The 14,929-nt window shown below is 36.8% G+C and overlaps 1 protein-coding gene across 4 annotated transcripts in view; it reads right to left on the bottom strand.

Annotated features, from left to right (window-relative positions):
* The window catches only part of LOC106879400 (intraflagellar transport protein 43 homolog), a 50,432-nt gene extending 40,001 nt beyond the window's left edge, over positions 1-10,431 (bottom strand). Inside the window, exons 1-3 of one of the 4 annotated variants that reach the window (XM_014928941.3) lie at positions 10,315-10,431; positions 6,767-6,820; positions 988-1,052 (exon numbers count right to left, since the gene is read on the bottom strand). In XM_014928941.3, coding sequence (XP_014784427.1) covers positions 988-1,052; positions 6,767-6,820; positions 10,315-10,350 — 155 coding nt within the window. In that variant the 5' untranslated portion in view covers positions 10,351-10,431. Of the gene's footprint in view, positions 1-987; positions 1,053-6,766; positions 6,821-8,655 lie in introns of all 4 variants that reach the window. The other 3 variants (XM_014928942.3, XM_089360515.1, XM_014928943.3) reach the window with 3 other exon arrangements.
* Positions 10,432-14,929: the final 4,498 nt, after the last annotated feature.

Below are 14,929 nucleotides of genomic sequence, written 5' to 3'. Positions count from 1 at the left end.
ATGGCTTCACTGATAGTTGTGTTTTCTTTCAATCATCTGTGAAAGCATATCCAGACTTCTTTATGTCCTGACACGTTGTACAATTTTTGTAAACAAATGTTTCTTTCATATAATGTCATTTGTTTCCAGTTCTTCACATAAAACATGCCTGGGCTGTTTGTTGTTCAATATACTAGGAGATTATTACTTTGTTTGGAAACTAGTGTTACGGGGGTTGGTAACAGAAAGGGCATCAAGCCATAGAAAACTCTGCCTCGACAAACTCTCATGTGACCTATGCAAGCATGGAAAAGTTTGCATTAAAATATAATGATGGTGATGGTGAATGATGATGATAATGGTGATAGCAATTATGATGATGATGTTCATATACAGAAGGAAAATGAAGCACATACAACAGATAAGATATACAGGACAAGATATGGACAAGATCACCATACTCTTTTATTAACTGTTGGCAGAGGACCAAGGCAATTTCAGTGCAGTGTTTGTGTGTGTGTGTGTGTGTGTGTGCGTGTGCGCGCACATTTGTGCTTTGCATCGCTTGAATGAAAGAATGAAATGGTGAATATGTTGACATTCCTTGTTGACATTTCAATATGTGTTTTCAAAGAATTCTGGATTAAAAAAATATCTTACTAAAATAAACAAACAGGTCTTTAAAACTCCCTGTCCAGCCCATGTTATCATGGAAAGAAAAAAAAATGGATGCAAATATATTTATATACATAAATGCATGAATACATATGTATAAGTGAATTCAGGGAATGGCTAATTTCTACTGATGTATACAGTTTTTTACTTACATCATGAATATTTTGAGATTGTCATAAATACTACATCTCATTTTTGCAACCTTCTCCCCACCCCAAATCCCTCAGGTTATATGACCTGTATAAGAAAGAATTATATATATATATATATATATATATATATATATATATATATATATATACATACATATATGTATATATACTTGTGGCTTACCGATTTTTGTTGGACTCTTCTACCCATCCTGACACCCTGGCTTTTACTTCAACTACTGGTTCCTCCTGCAATAAAATTATAGCAATAGAAAACTTTGTAGACTAATATTACACATGCATAAGGTGGTGAGCTGGGCAGAATCGTTAGCAGGTCAGGCAAAATGCTTTGCAACATTTCGTCCATCTGTACAATATAAGTTCAAATTCTGCTGAGGTTGACTTTGCCTTTCATCCTTTCAGGATTGATAAAATAAGTACCAGTGGAATGCTGGGGTTGATGTAGTCAACCCAAAATTGCTGACCTTGTGCTAAAATTTGAAACCAATATCACACACACACATACACATTATTAACTTCAGAAAAATGAAAGGTACAGTTAACCTCAGTGGGATTTGAACTCAGAATGTAAAGAGCAAGAACAAACACAGCAAAGTGTTTTTTCCAGCACTCTAATGATTCGCTAATCCATCACCCTTAATAGTTTCTGATTTAGACACAAAATTAGTAATTTTGTGAGGAGGGATTTATTTGATACCAGTGAAACCAGTAGTTGACTGGTACTTTATTTTATTGACCCTGAAAGGAAGAAAAGCAAAGTTGACATTGGTGGGATTTGAACTCAGAATGTAAAGGCCAGAACAAATACCGTGAAGCATCTTTTACCGAGATTTTTATGATTCTGCCAATTCAATAATAATAATAATAATAATAATGGTTTCAAATTTAGGCACAAGGCCAGCGATTATTGGGGAAGAGCTAAGCCAATTACATTGACCCCACTGCTTCACTTGTACTAATATTATTGACCCTGAAAATGTGAAATGCAAAATCAACTTTGGTGGAAATTGAACTCAGAATGTTACATAATTGACTGAAAGAAATTGGAATTGAAACTTGCATTGTTGACCTGCAGTAAAGTAGTATTTTATATTCTGTAAGAATCCTAAGAAAGACTCTTGAGATTTGAAGAGACTTGTCACCCAACTTCAAGATAAAATACCTGCTAACTAAATTAGCATGCACTAGTGAAATAATAATAATAATTCTTTCTAGTTTTGGTAAAAGGCCAGCAGTTTTAAGGTGAGGGGACAAGTTGATTATATTGACCCCAGAACTTGACTGGTACTATATTTTATCACCCACCTCCATCCCCGAAAGGATGAAGGACAGAGTTGACCTTAGTAGGATTTGAACTCAGAACATAAAACTGGAAGAAATGCAACATGCATTTTTCTGATGCTCTAATAATTCTGCTAACTTGTCACATCAATAACAATGATGATGATGATGATGCAGGCATGCATCATGCCTAGCTGTCACTTGCAAGTGGATATGACTTGGTAATGTACACCAAGCTTTTGCTAATTGTTTCAGGTGTCTATCTAGTTACATGTGGAGGCGCAATGGCCCAGTGGTTAGGGCAGCGGGCTCATGATCGTAGGATCGCGGTTTCGATTCCCAGACCAGGCGTTGTGAGTGTTTAATGAGCGAAAACACCTAAAGATCCACGAGGCTCCAGCAGGGGATGGTGGCGAACCCTGCTGTACTCTTTCACCACAACTTTCTCTCACTCTTACTTCCTGTTTCTGTTGTGCCTGTAATTCAAAGAGTCAACCTTGTCACACTGTGTCAAGCTGAATATCCCCGAGAACTACGTTAAGGGTACACGTGTCTGTGGAGTGCTCAGCCACTTGCACGTTAATTTCATGAGCAGGCTGTTCTGTTGATCGGATCAACTGGAACCATCGATGTCATAAGCGACGGAGTGCCAACACAACTATCTAGTTACAAGCAGACATAGATGTCCTGTTGATTTCTTGCGTTTAAGTAATAATGTCTTGGTGTGTTGAATTATGAGATGAAGAGACCCTGGCTGAAGTCATGATTGAAAGAGAAATGAAACATTAAGAAAAAAAGTACAAGGAATGTGTCAAAAAGATATTGAAATATAACTAACTAGAAAGAATGTCATAAAGAGATCAATGTTGAAATATACCACAGCTCTCCTTCAGTAGATGAAAAATAATTTCAATGAAATGGATGCTCCAGGAAAGTTATTACAAACATAGGATGGACTATATCTATGCAGTAATGTTAGTAGGTTGTATATATAACAAGAAGAGAAGCAGGCAGAAGATTATTCAAAGTAGCAGAGTCAGCCCTCTTGGCAATTACAGGACGAAAGAAAATATATTTAGGAAAAAAAGGAAGAGAAGCCTCTGTGCTCAGTCAGGAAAAACAATGATGAATACACAGAATCATAAAAGGAATTCAAACAAAAGACCAAAAAAAAAAAAAAAAAAATGGAAAGAATGAAAAAGTCTTAAGAAGTGTTGCAAGTACAGTTTGTCAGGCTATGAGAAATATAGCAGCAATAATAGGTTTGACTGAAAGACATAAGATTAAAGAAGTAAACAAGCTTTTTATTATGACTACATAAGAACAAATAATTAGAAACGGGCATTATTGACAGAAAACACACACACACACACACACACACACACACACACACACACACACACACACACACACACAGCACAGAAGTACAATAAGATATATAGTCAGTCCAATGGTTTACTATTATCTTAATCATCAATATATTTTGACTAAGTACAAGGTCTTTATTGTGAGAGAAGATATTGTAGAAACTGAATCGATAACAATATCTTAACTATTTTTTAGTTGTTTGAGATCTTTTTCTCTCCCAAGAGACAGAAACGGACAGAATACAAAGTTTAAATTTGGAACAAAAGCTTCCAAAATAGATTCTGTAATAATCAGGTGAAACTGTCTAACTTCTACACTGAGATAGAAGAGTATTGTAGGTCGCTTGAAGCATTGTGTATTGTTTGTAAAGAATAAAAAGTTTAGGAAGGTATAACAATGCACTATAGAACAAAAAATGAACTATATACCTGTTGTAACTTGGTAAACTATAGTCCGATGATATTTCGGAATTAGAATTCCTTCTTCAGATCTTATTTGCTGGAGTTTATAGCAGAGACTCCAGCAAATAAGATCTGAAGAAGGAATTCTAATTCCGAAATATCATCGGACTATAGTTTACCAAGTTACAACAGATATATAGTCCATTTTTTGTTCTATAGTGCATTGTTATACCTTCCTAAACTTTTTATTTTCTACACTGATATTTCTCCAAATTTTCTTACTTGCAGTACACTTAAACACATTTTGAGCATTAAATAAAGATAAATGTAGCAAGAAATATTTATTTATTTTAACTTATAAAAATAGATAATTGAACCCTTTTCATAACCAACCCATTTGAGACCATCTCAGTTCTATAATACGAATTTTCTTTTTTAAAGTGATCTAAATTAGAACCTTGAATAAAAATTTCATGTAAATTTATTTTAAAAGATAAGGCAGTGAGCTGGCAGAATTGTTATCATGTAGGACAGCATTTCTTCCAGTTCTTTATGTGCTTAGCTCAAATCCTGTAAGGTCACCTTGCCTTTCATCCTATTGAGAATGATAAAATAAAGTACCAGTTACGTACTGGGTCAATGTAATTGACTAACTTCACTTTCAATTGTTGGTCTTGTGCCAAAATTTAAAACAGAAAAAAGATTTACTAACTTCTCTTTTACTCTTTTACTTGTTTCAGTCATTTGACTGTGGCCATGCTGGAGCACCGCCTTTAGTCGAGCAAATCGACCCCAGGACTTATTTTTTGTAAGCCTAGCACTTATTCTATCAGTCTCTTTTGCCAAACCGCTAAGTTACGGGGACATAAACACATCAGCATTGGTTGTCAAGCGATATTGGGGAGACAAACACAGACACACAAACACACACACATACACATATATATACATATATACGATGGGCTTCTTTCAGTTTCTGTCAACCAAATCCACTCACAAGGCTTTGGTCGGGCTGAGGCTATAGTAGAAGACACTTGTCCAAGGTGCCACGCAGTGGGACTGAACCTGGAACCATGTAGTTGGTAAGCAAGCTACTTACCACACACCCACTCCTATTATTTTCAAAAATTAATTGAAACAAAGGCAGAGGGTTTCAACAGAAATATGGTAGCAAGAGGGCTAAACTCGAGAAAATTATCGAGTAACTGTTTCTTCATTCAGCATTGTTAATGGTGGTGGCTGTCAACTTTCCAACCAAACCAATGTAAAGAATGTTTTCATTTTTTTTTTCTTTTTAGATTTCTGATGCTAAGTGACAGGATGAGATTTGAACCCAGAATTATAGAGCTGGAATCAGTGCTGGATTAACAGTTAGGCAAAATAAGCACATGTTTAGGGCATCAAGGGAAGTGGGGCATCACAGCAATGGAAAATGGTTTACAGTACAAAAAAATCACTTTAAACTTGCTAAAATAATATTTGAAGTGGTTTGTGATTGGAAATATAATTTCAAAGTGTTCATGATGTCACAATGAGGATCTGATCAAAGGCTTTGCAATTAAAAATAGTAGGAGAAAACTTTTTGAATATAAATAAAATGGAAGAATACAAAAATACACTTTATTTTCCATCTTACTGTTAGTTTTGTTGCATTTTGAAAAATAAAAATTTATGTTATGGTTTATTATTGTTTGGATTTTGAATTACATATACATAGGGGGCCCCAAAATCTTTTAAGTGCTTAGGGTATCTATGGGTCTTAATATCTGACCCTGGCTGGAATTGACACCTCAAGGCTTCCTGTCTGATACTCTAACAGTTTTGTCACTCCACTACCCTTAACTGGTACTTTTTTTTTTATCTAACCGAAGAGAATGAAAGGCTAAGTTGACCTTAGTGGGATTTGAACCTAGCAAACAGTTTGGAACAAACATCATGAGATATTCTATTCAATGCTTTTATTACTCTCTCAATTTACCACCCTAAAGCACAGTTATCAAAACATCATATTTAGAATTTCTGGTTGTATTTTTCCTATTTTTAAAAATCCTTATATTATTTTTTCAGCACACATAACTACATCTTACTGCACACCTGTGTGCCATAGAACAGTGCCATAGAGCACTGTTTAGGACTCATTGATCTACGTCCTTTAATATTGGCAGAATCGTTAGCACACTGGGTGAAATGCTTAGCAGTATTTTGTCTGCCACTACGTTCTGAGTTCAAATTCCGCTGAGGTCGACTTTGCCTTTCATCCGTTTGGTGTCGATTAAATAAGTACCAGTTATGCACTGGAGTCGATGTAATTGACTTAATCCCTTTGTCTGTCCTTGTTTGTCCGCTCTATGTTTAGCCCCCTGTAGGCAATAAAGAAATAAATATTGATTTCAAATTTTGGCAAAGGCCAGCAATTTTGGGGAAGGATATAAGTCAGTTACATCGACCCCAGTGTTCAACAGGTACTTATTTTACTGACCCCGAAAGGGTGAAAAGCAAAGTCGACCTCAATGGAATTTGAACTCAAACTGTAAAGCCAGAAGAAGAAATGTTGTCAAGCATTTTTCCTGGTGCGGTAATGATTCTGTCAGCTCACTGCCATGCACCATTTAATATTATAATTACTTTTATGGTGTGAGCTGGCAGAATTGTTGGCATGCCAGGCAAAATGCTTAGTGACATTTCATCCGTTTATGTTCCGAGTTCAAATTCTATCAAGGTCAACTATGCTTGTTATCCTTTCAGGCTCAATAAAATAAGTACACTGATAATCGAAATTAACCCCACCATGAAATTTTGGCCTTGTGCTAAAATTTGAAACCAATATTGTAATTGCATTTATTATATAATGAGTTCAAGACAAAAAGAAAAGCGAATAACATTTTCAGTTACCTGTGATTCATTTGGTTGTGAAGACTTTGCTGCTCGTCTTCCTTGTTTTGCAATCTGGAAAAACAAAATGGAAAACAATCTGGAAAACAAAAATAGCTAATAGTACATATGGTATCATTCTTTTTTTTTTTTTAATTGCTTCAGTCACTGCACTGAGGCCATGCTGGGGCACCATCTTGAAACATTTAGTGAAAGAAATTGACCCCAGTACTGGTTTTTAAATCTGGTACTTATTCTGTTAGTCTCTTTTGCTGAACTACTAGATTATAGGGATGTAAATAAGCCAACACTGGCTGTCAGGTGATGGGGGAAACAAACACAAACACAAAGACACACACACATATATATATGACAGGCCTCCACATAGTTTCCAACAACCAAAACCACTCACAAGGATGGCTTGGAGTTATCCTTGGATGGCCTGGAGTTATCCTTGGCAAGTAGAAGATACTTGCCCAAGGTACTGCACAGTGGGGCAGAACCTGTAATCACAAGGTTGCAAAGTGAGTTTCTTAACCAAACAAGCCATCTCTGTACTGAAATAATTTTTTAAAATTCAAATCCAACCTCTGCATCATAAATAAAATTATAACAGATAAGTGAATGAGACATCAGAAGCTCACATCGCTGGAAATGAGTTCAGGTCTGACTGCAGGAGTTATACTGTGAGTCCAGTCTACTGAGATGAAAGGCAAAACTGTGTTTATTCAGCAGAATTGTCAGTTATCAGATATCTTCACCAGATTCACAATTCTTAGATCAGAAAATAATGACTATTTATATCAGGTTATACAATTTTAGGGTAAATAAAGTCAATTTTTGTCAGATCACTTATAAATGTTACCAGAAGCATGTAGTCAGGTATAACTAATTGTATGTTTAGGCTTTCGGAGACTAAACTGGCTTCCACTTCAGACTTGCAGAGTGAGGGCAGTTACTAGGAACACAGTAGAGTAGTGGATTGGCAGAATTGTTAGAGCATCAGGTGCTTTAACAATTCAGAGGTTATGGTTCTGACTGTGACTGAATTATCATTGCAGTAGAATTGATTGCTTGACCTTTCATGATCAGTGCTATCTATACTTGCAGTATTTCTTATGGCACTTTGTATTGAATTTCTGGGTGATAGACTTGTTACATTATTCAGTTGAAGACCATTAACTGGCACCTCGGTTACTTCAGCAAAAAGATTTAGATCAGGTCTCAAGTTTGAAGATAATTTCCTCACTTCCTTCCATTAGTTTTGAAGGCTCTGAAAATACAATAGGTCATGTACCCTAACCATCCTCTCTCTGATAAATATAAATACCCTTCTTTTAACTTACACTATTGTACTCAATAGTTAGGTAGCATAGGACAGATGAACTCAATGTAATGTTAACAACTATCTAGAAATAGCACAAAGACTTAAAAATTCAGGGGTAGTGTTCAGTGTACTATAAGACCACTGGGAATGAAGCACATCTTAGCTTTTGTTAAAGAATGTCTCCAAGAGAAGGATCTATTTTGTTCACAACTACACAGGAGGTATGACTGGATAAGTAATATGGGCTCAGCAGCCCTGGAAAGCAGCCAAATTAGGAGCAAGACAATTCCAAGCATAAATCTTCACAGTCTGTTAGGGTCTGAAAAGTGGAAACGGCTAAGGGAATCAACCCAACAGGAAATTGGGTCAGAAGAGAATTTTGGCCACCACTAGACTAATGATCATATTTTTATTTAGCCAATAATTGGAGGGGAGAAGTAAAGCAGACTGTATTGAACTAGTATATTACTAGTACTTGCTTTATAGAATACTACCAGAAACATAAAGGAAAAAGTTTCTTCCACTGGGATTTGAACTTAGGACAAATCTAAGCATTTAATTGAGACTTCTACTGAATGCTTACCATTTTGAAGTCTGCTCGATTCAATGATGACCTGAGGCTAAGCAACAACAAACGATTTTTGGTTGGTCGAATTCACCTCAGAAATTACCTACATCTTAGTCTAATGACACCAGTAGTGTAAAACGGAAACATAGCTGTGGGATATCAGAGCGGAATTCTTGTCCAACCCTTCGTGTAGTGTGGGCCAAAAAAATTCCATGAATGTGAGGAACAGTTAGAAAAAGAGTTAACAATAATTCCAGGCCTCCATCAACCAGGGTTGATTATGTATACTTTTGCACATGGGAAGTTTCTATCCAGGGCACAATCTAGAAGACTAGCTTTTACTTATTCAACAAGTCTCCATCTTGATGCCACCTATGTCCAACGAAAAATGGGCTGATACAACTTGGTCCCCGTATTGTTACAGTCAAATTTAAATAGCCAGAACAAGCCATTGTGTCTAATATCCTAAAAGTTCTACGAATTTGACACTTCAATTTTAAAAGCTAGAAGAGTGAAAGGCGGATTTGAGATTTGAACCTTGAAAGTTTAGAGACAGAACAAACACTATGAGGTTGACACTCTAATGATTTTGCCAGCATGTGTCAGAAATAAATGAGCAAACACTTAAAAAAAAATAAGCCCTATAATCTGGATTCAAGCTTGGGAAAGGAATCAATGTCATTATGACGTTCTGCCTTTCTTCTAAAAATGTTAGGCTTGATGTCAACCTGGAAACGGCAAGGGAGGTAACTCCAGTCTGTCCTCAGCGGTATTTTATGAAAGTGATGTTAATCAGCATTTACGTCTACTTCACATGCAAGCATAGGCTGAATGAGTGCAAACATTATCATCGCTCCTGCATTGGTTGTTGTCACATTAAGTGTTTTATGTAAGTGTTTTTTTACAAAAAGTTTCTAAACTTGTAAAAACCTTATTTTTGACAATTGAATTTATTTCGATCATAAATTAACGAAAAGAATATTTATAGTAAATTCCATATGATTAAAAATATATATAAGATGAAGGCAGAAAATAAATTATTTATTTTTTTACTGCCATAGGCTACTTTTGGAAAGAAAAAGGAGTTTCATTTACACAAATAAAACGAAACACAAAAGACTTTGTATGTAATCGGTTACTTGCAAGATTTTAATCAATAAAGAAATGCATTTAGACAGACTTGACTACAATCACATATCAAATAGTATGGATAAGAATGGTTACAATTAATAACGCAAATATAAAGCCTCAATTTTCTATGAAATAGTAAAATGAGGACTGTTATGGTGCCTTTCCTAAATACTATCACACAATATAAAGAAAATATAGAACAAATTTCTCGTTAGGTCTCGTCAATGTAACAGAGAAATCAACGAAATATACATCGACAAACATGCTGGATTCTTTAAAAAGGAGACTTTACATTTCAAGTTCTAAACAGAGTGGACATTAATTGGTTGATTTGTTTAGTTCCATATCCCCGTGCTATAGGCTCGTGCAAATAATATTGATTAAGGATGCTAGGGTCAGCATCCTTAACAACAACTGCCACAACAATAAGGTTAAGAATGTGGCAAGAACAATATTTTAAAGGGCTGTCTTATATATACACATAATCACTACGAACTGACTTTGATCTAAAAAATAGTGAAATAACCTGTAGATTAAACTCACTCGCGATTTCGCTTCTCCGATCTCTAAGTCCTCCATGTTGTATTTATATACATGGCTGGTTGCTTGGGGACGAGACTAGGGGAGATCACTGTTGTTGCTGAGAAGGTACCAAGCGAGGTAACTGCTATATTTCATTTTGTTTTTTCTTTTTTCTTCACCGCTGCAGATGATTATAGTTATGGTGTTAGTATTATATGTTGGTATTGTACTATGGACAACACGGCGAGCTGGCCGAAACGTTAACACGTCGGGCAAAATGCTTAGCGGTATTTCGTCTGTTTTTACGTTCTGAGTTCAAATTCCGCCGAGGTCGACTTTGCTTTCATCTTTTTGGGGTCGATAAATTAAGTACCAGTTGCGTACCGGAATCGATCTAATCGACTGGCCCCCTCTCCAAAAATTTCAGGCCTTGTGCCTAGAGTAGAAAAAAATGTACTACGGACCTAAGGATGCAGTTTACGCACCGTTATTAATGTCTAGTTATGTTAAGACAAGCTAACTATTGTTGGCTCAGTCCACGAGGCTGTAAATACACACAATATCCAGCCGATCCATTATGGAGCGTTCCCTATCCTCAGCACAGTTACAAGTGTTTTTGTCAGCATCATCCTCTTTATCATCACTTTTAATTTCACTTTTAATTTCTGGTAGCCAGAAACAAAAATGTGCAAAAAATGTTTTATAATATAGCCCCAGGCATATATTATACATGTGTACATGTATGTGTGTATGCATGTGTGTGTGTGTGTGTGTGTGTGTATACATACATCTGGCTAGATGTATAAATATTCACACACACACACATATATAAACATACATACGTACATATATATATATATATATTGAGAGAGGGGAGAGAGAGATTAAATTTTTCCTTGAAATCCTCACTGTCTTTTGGCCAGACACTACTTTCACCACACCACACACCTGTCTTAATCTATTCTTGCTAATGAGAAACAATTGAGAATTCATTATATACACACTTTCACCAGCGACGTCCTGATTCATAGTGTCACATTACTTTTGCAATTTAGAACATCTCACACCTCTGATTCTCATGCCACAGAACATTGCCAACACTCACAAATTCTGCTTCTGTCCTTGCTAAATATACTTGATGTCTAGCTTCTCTTTTTCATTACCTGATATTGTTCCTTACTCTCCCTATTTCTACCATCTTTCCAGACTTGTCACTTAGCTTTTATAGCTGTTTCTACTGTATATCTTCTGTTTTGTTAGAATGATACTCCATCCACACATCTGATCTATGGCTTACGGCTGATTGTTTTATAAATCTAGTTAACTACTATATTACAAGTCTCTAACTGATCTTCACTCTTGACATATGTTTTACTTTGTACTTCTCTGGTCTTCTAAAGTGATATTTTATCTTTCAAATCTTCTTTCCGTAGATGTTGTGTTTTGGGTCAGTCTAGCTTTTAAGCTAATCAATAGTCTGAATTGAATGATGCATTTTTTATTAGGGGAAAAATGTAGGATTCACGAACATCTGCCTATTGCATTTTCTGATGTGTATAAGGTCTATCTATCTTCTGGCTTGTATACTTACCTGATTGGCTGACTGTTTCCTGAAGTTAGTATCACAAATAATTAGGTCATATGCATCACAGAACCCTCTTCATTCCTTGTTTTGTACACACAGCCACCATGTGCATCAGAATACTTATCATGGTTCTGCTCAATATGACCTTTAAAGTTGCTACCCATTATAACTGATGTGATTATTAAGTGCTACTGAGATAGTATGCAAGAGAGCCCCATAAAAACAGTTGTTTGCTCATTATTAGCCCTGATTGTGGTGCTTATGTAGAGATCTCATGTGTTGTCTCTAATATTATCATTCTGTTACCTACTCTGGCTACCACAAGTACTTTATTTATCCACCTGTCTGCCAAAAATATGTCTTTAGAGTTGTAACTCACTCTGAAGAATTTCTTGTCCATGTGGTATCTTACTTCTTGTGCACAACACATATCTACTTTCTTCCACTCAAGTAGCTCTATAACTACACTCTCTATATATTATATCTACCTTTCATTGTGCTAGCATTGGTGTTAGTAACCCTGAAAGTTTGCACTTGACAGTGATAGGAAAGCTTTTGTAGGGGTTTTAGTTATTACATTAAATCTTACAATATATACAATTCTATATATTATTGATAAAATATTGTTAATATAGCAGTGGTATTTCAACCTAATGAGGCTGTTGGTTTGATCTCTATTCATGCGTGTGTGTATGGTGGGGGCAGGGTTAAGCCAGTGGATTGAAAGTACTTGTAATTAATGTACTTTGTCACATACTGTGCCACACTGATTCTGCCTAAGGATTACTTTAAGGCAACATACATCTGTTCTCTTAAAGTAATTAGTCATAGTAATACTAGTCATTAGTATAATTCAAGTGGTTATTCAGCTGATCAAATATCTGGAATACTCATGGCTGAAACTGATGGAGATCCATTTACTAATAGTTTTTGCCCAGAGATAACCTGTGTGCAATGTATTGAGTGCAAATATACTGAGAGAAAAATTGGGTATAAGAGGAATCAAATGTAGCATGTAAGAGAGAAGACTACGTAGGTTTGGACATGTGATGTGTATGAATCAGGACAGCTACATAAAGAAGTGCTGATCCCTGAAAGTGGATGGTACCTAGAGAAGAGGGAGACCAGGAAGACGTGGGATGAAGTGGTTAGGACCAATCTCAGGATGTTGGGCCTCACAGAGGAAATGACAATGGACTGAGCTGTTTAGTGGTATGAAGTTCTAGAGAAGAGCTGCCCACATCAGTGAAACTGAGTTCTAGAAGCACTGTGTGTCCCACTCAAACTTAATACAAAAACTTCTCACATACTCCACCACAACAACCCAAACTACATTTCTACATCTCTTCTCTTCTTCACATTTCCACTTCATGCACTAAGCTTACTTCCCACTCCTCAAAACTGTCCTCTTGGCCTTGTGCCACTATATCATTGCTCTCCACTAGCCCCCGACCTGTGTGTTCCACCAACATGCCCTGTCTCACTGTATTATTGCTATCTTCTAGCCTCCGACCTGTGTTCCACCCACACATAACAAGAAAACTTTTCACTCACCCTACCCCAACAAACCAATCTACATTTCCACATTTCTTCTCTCCCTCACATTTCCTCCTTCATACACTATGCCAAGCTCCCACTCTCCAATCCTGTCTTCACGGCCCTGTTCCTCTGTATTATTGCTATCTGGTAGCCTCCCAATTCTATATATATCCAGATTTTCGTCACTCCCTCTCCACCTCCACACTCTTTAGTCACGCTTCCTTTGCAATATGCTGCCCTTTATACGATGGTGTTCAAACTTCAAGGGTATGCCCTGGCACTTGCCACCATCTGTATCTCTCTCTTCTTTTACTCAACCATCCTATTTATATTCTGATTCCCGTCCCTTGTGAGTATGCCTGGCATTCTGCCACCATTTCTATCCTGTTGTCTCCCACTCTCTCTCTCTCCTTCCCCTGCACTTTCCTCAGGTTGGGTAACCATGTACTTCCACGAAGACATGTTTCTGTCTTCATTCTCTCTCTCTCCAGCCAGGTAACCTTGTACTTCCTCTACAGCAAGACTCCTGTTTCTGTCTCTCTGTCTCACTATAACCTTTCATCATCCGACACAAGATCACCTCCTCCAATGCCTCCTCCCTTCTTGAAAGTTTTATTTTTTTATGTCTTGCAAGTACTTGGTGACCCTGTCAGTACAGGTGCTACTTAAAAGCACCCAGTCCATACTCTAAAGCAGTTGGTGTTTGGAAGGGCATCCAGCTGTAAAAACCTTGCCAAAACCGACCTCGTCTGTGCTTGTGCTATGTAAAAATCACTAAGTCCACTCTACCACGTGGTTGGTGTCAGGAAGGGCATCCAACTGTAAAAACCTTGCCAAAACTGACCTCGTCTGTGCTTGTGCCATGTAAAAATCACTAAGTCCACTCTACCACGTGGTTGGTGTCAGGAAGGGCATCCAACTGTAAAAACCTTGCCAAAACTGACCTCGTCTGTGCTTGTGCCATGTAAAAATCACTAAGTCCACTCTACCAAGTGGTTGGTGTCAGGAAGGACATCCAACTGTAAAAATCCTGCCAAAACAGTCACAGAAGTCTGGTGCAAGCTTCTGTCTGGCTGGCTCTTATGAAACCGTCCCACCCATGCTAGCATGGAAGGTCGACATTAAACGATGATGATGATGATGAATTATGTCTGTATGTGTGTCAGTTAACATTTCTTTTGGTTACCTTTAAAGCTTTACTCTATATTAAAATGTAACAAATGACAGCTGATGTGTTTTCAGATATTGCTATCTTGTCATTATACTTATCAGCTGATATTATAAAGATATCTTATCTCAATCAGTATAATCGTTGATGACCTAATTAGCTGTAACGTCCTTATTGTTAGGAGAAATGGTAGGGTACTGAAGAGTACATGACTTCAATATATTTAGTTTATCTTTGCATTCTATATCCAACATACACAAGGCTCAACTTTGCTACACATCTTGTGGATGATAGTTGGGAAAAGGGTGTTTACTAATATGACCAACAGTAATAGTCTGTTAGCT

The sequence above is a fragment of the Octopus bimaculoides genome, chromosome 11 (genome assembly GCF_046866305.1).
Source record: "Octopus bimaculoides isolate indiv1 chromosome 11, ASM4686630v1, whole genome shotgun sequence".
Lineage (NCBI taxonomy): Eukaryota > Metazoa > Mollusca > Cephalopoda > Octopoda > Octopodidae > Octopus > Octopus bimaculoides.
Note: the sequence above shows the minus strand (reverse complement) of the source record. Positions and strands in the feature narration are given on the sequence as shown.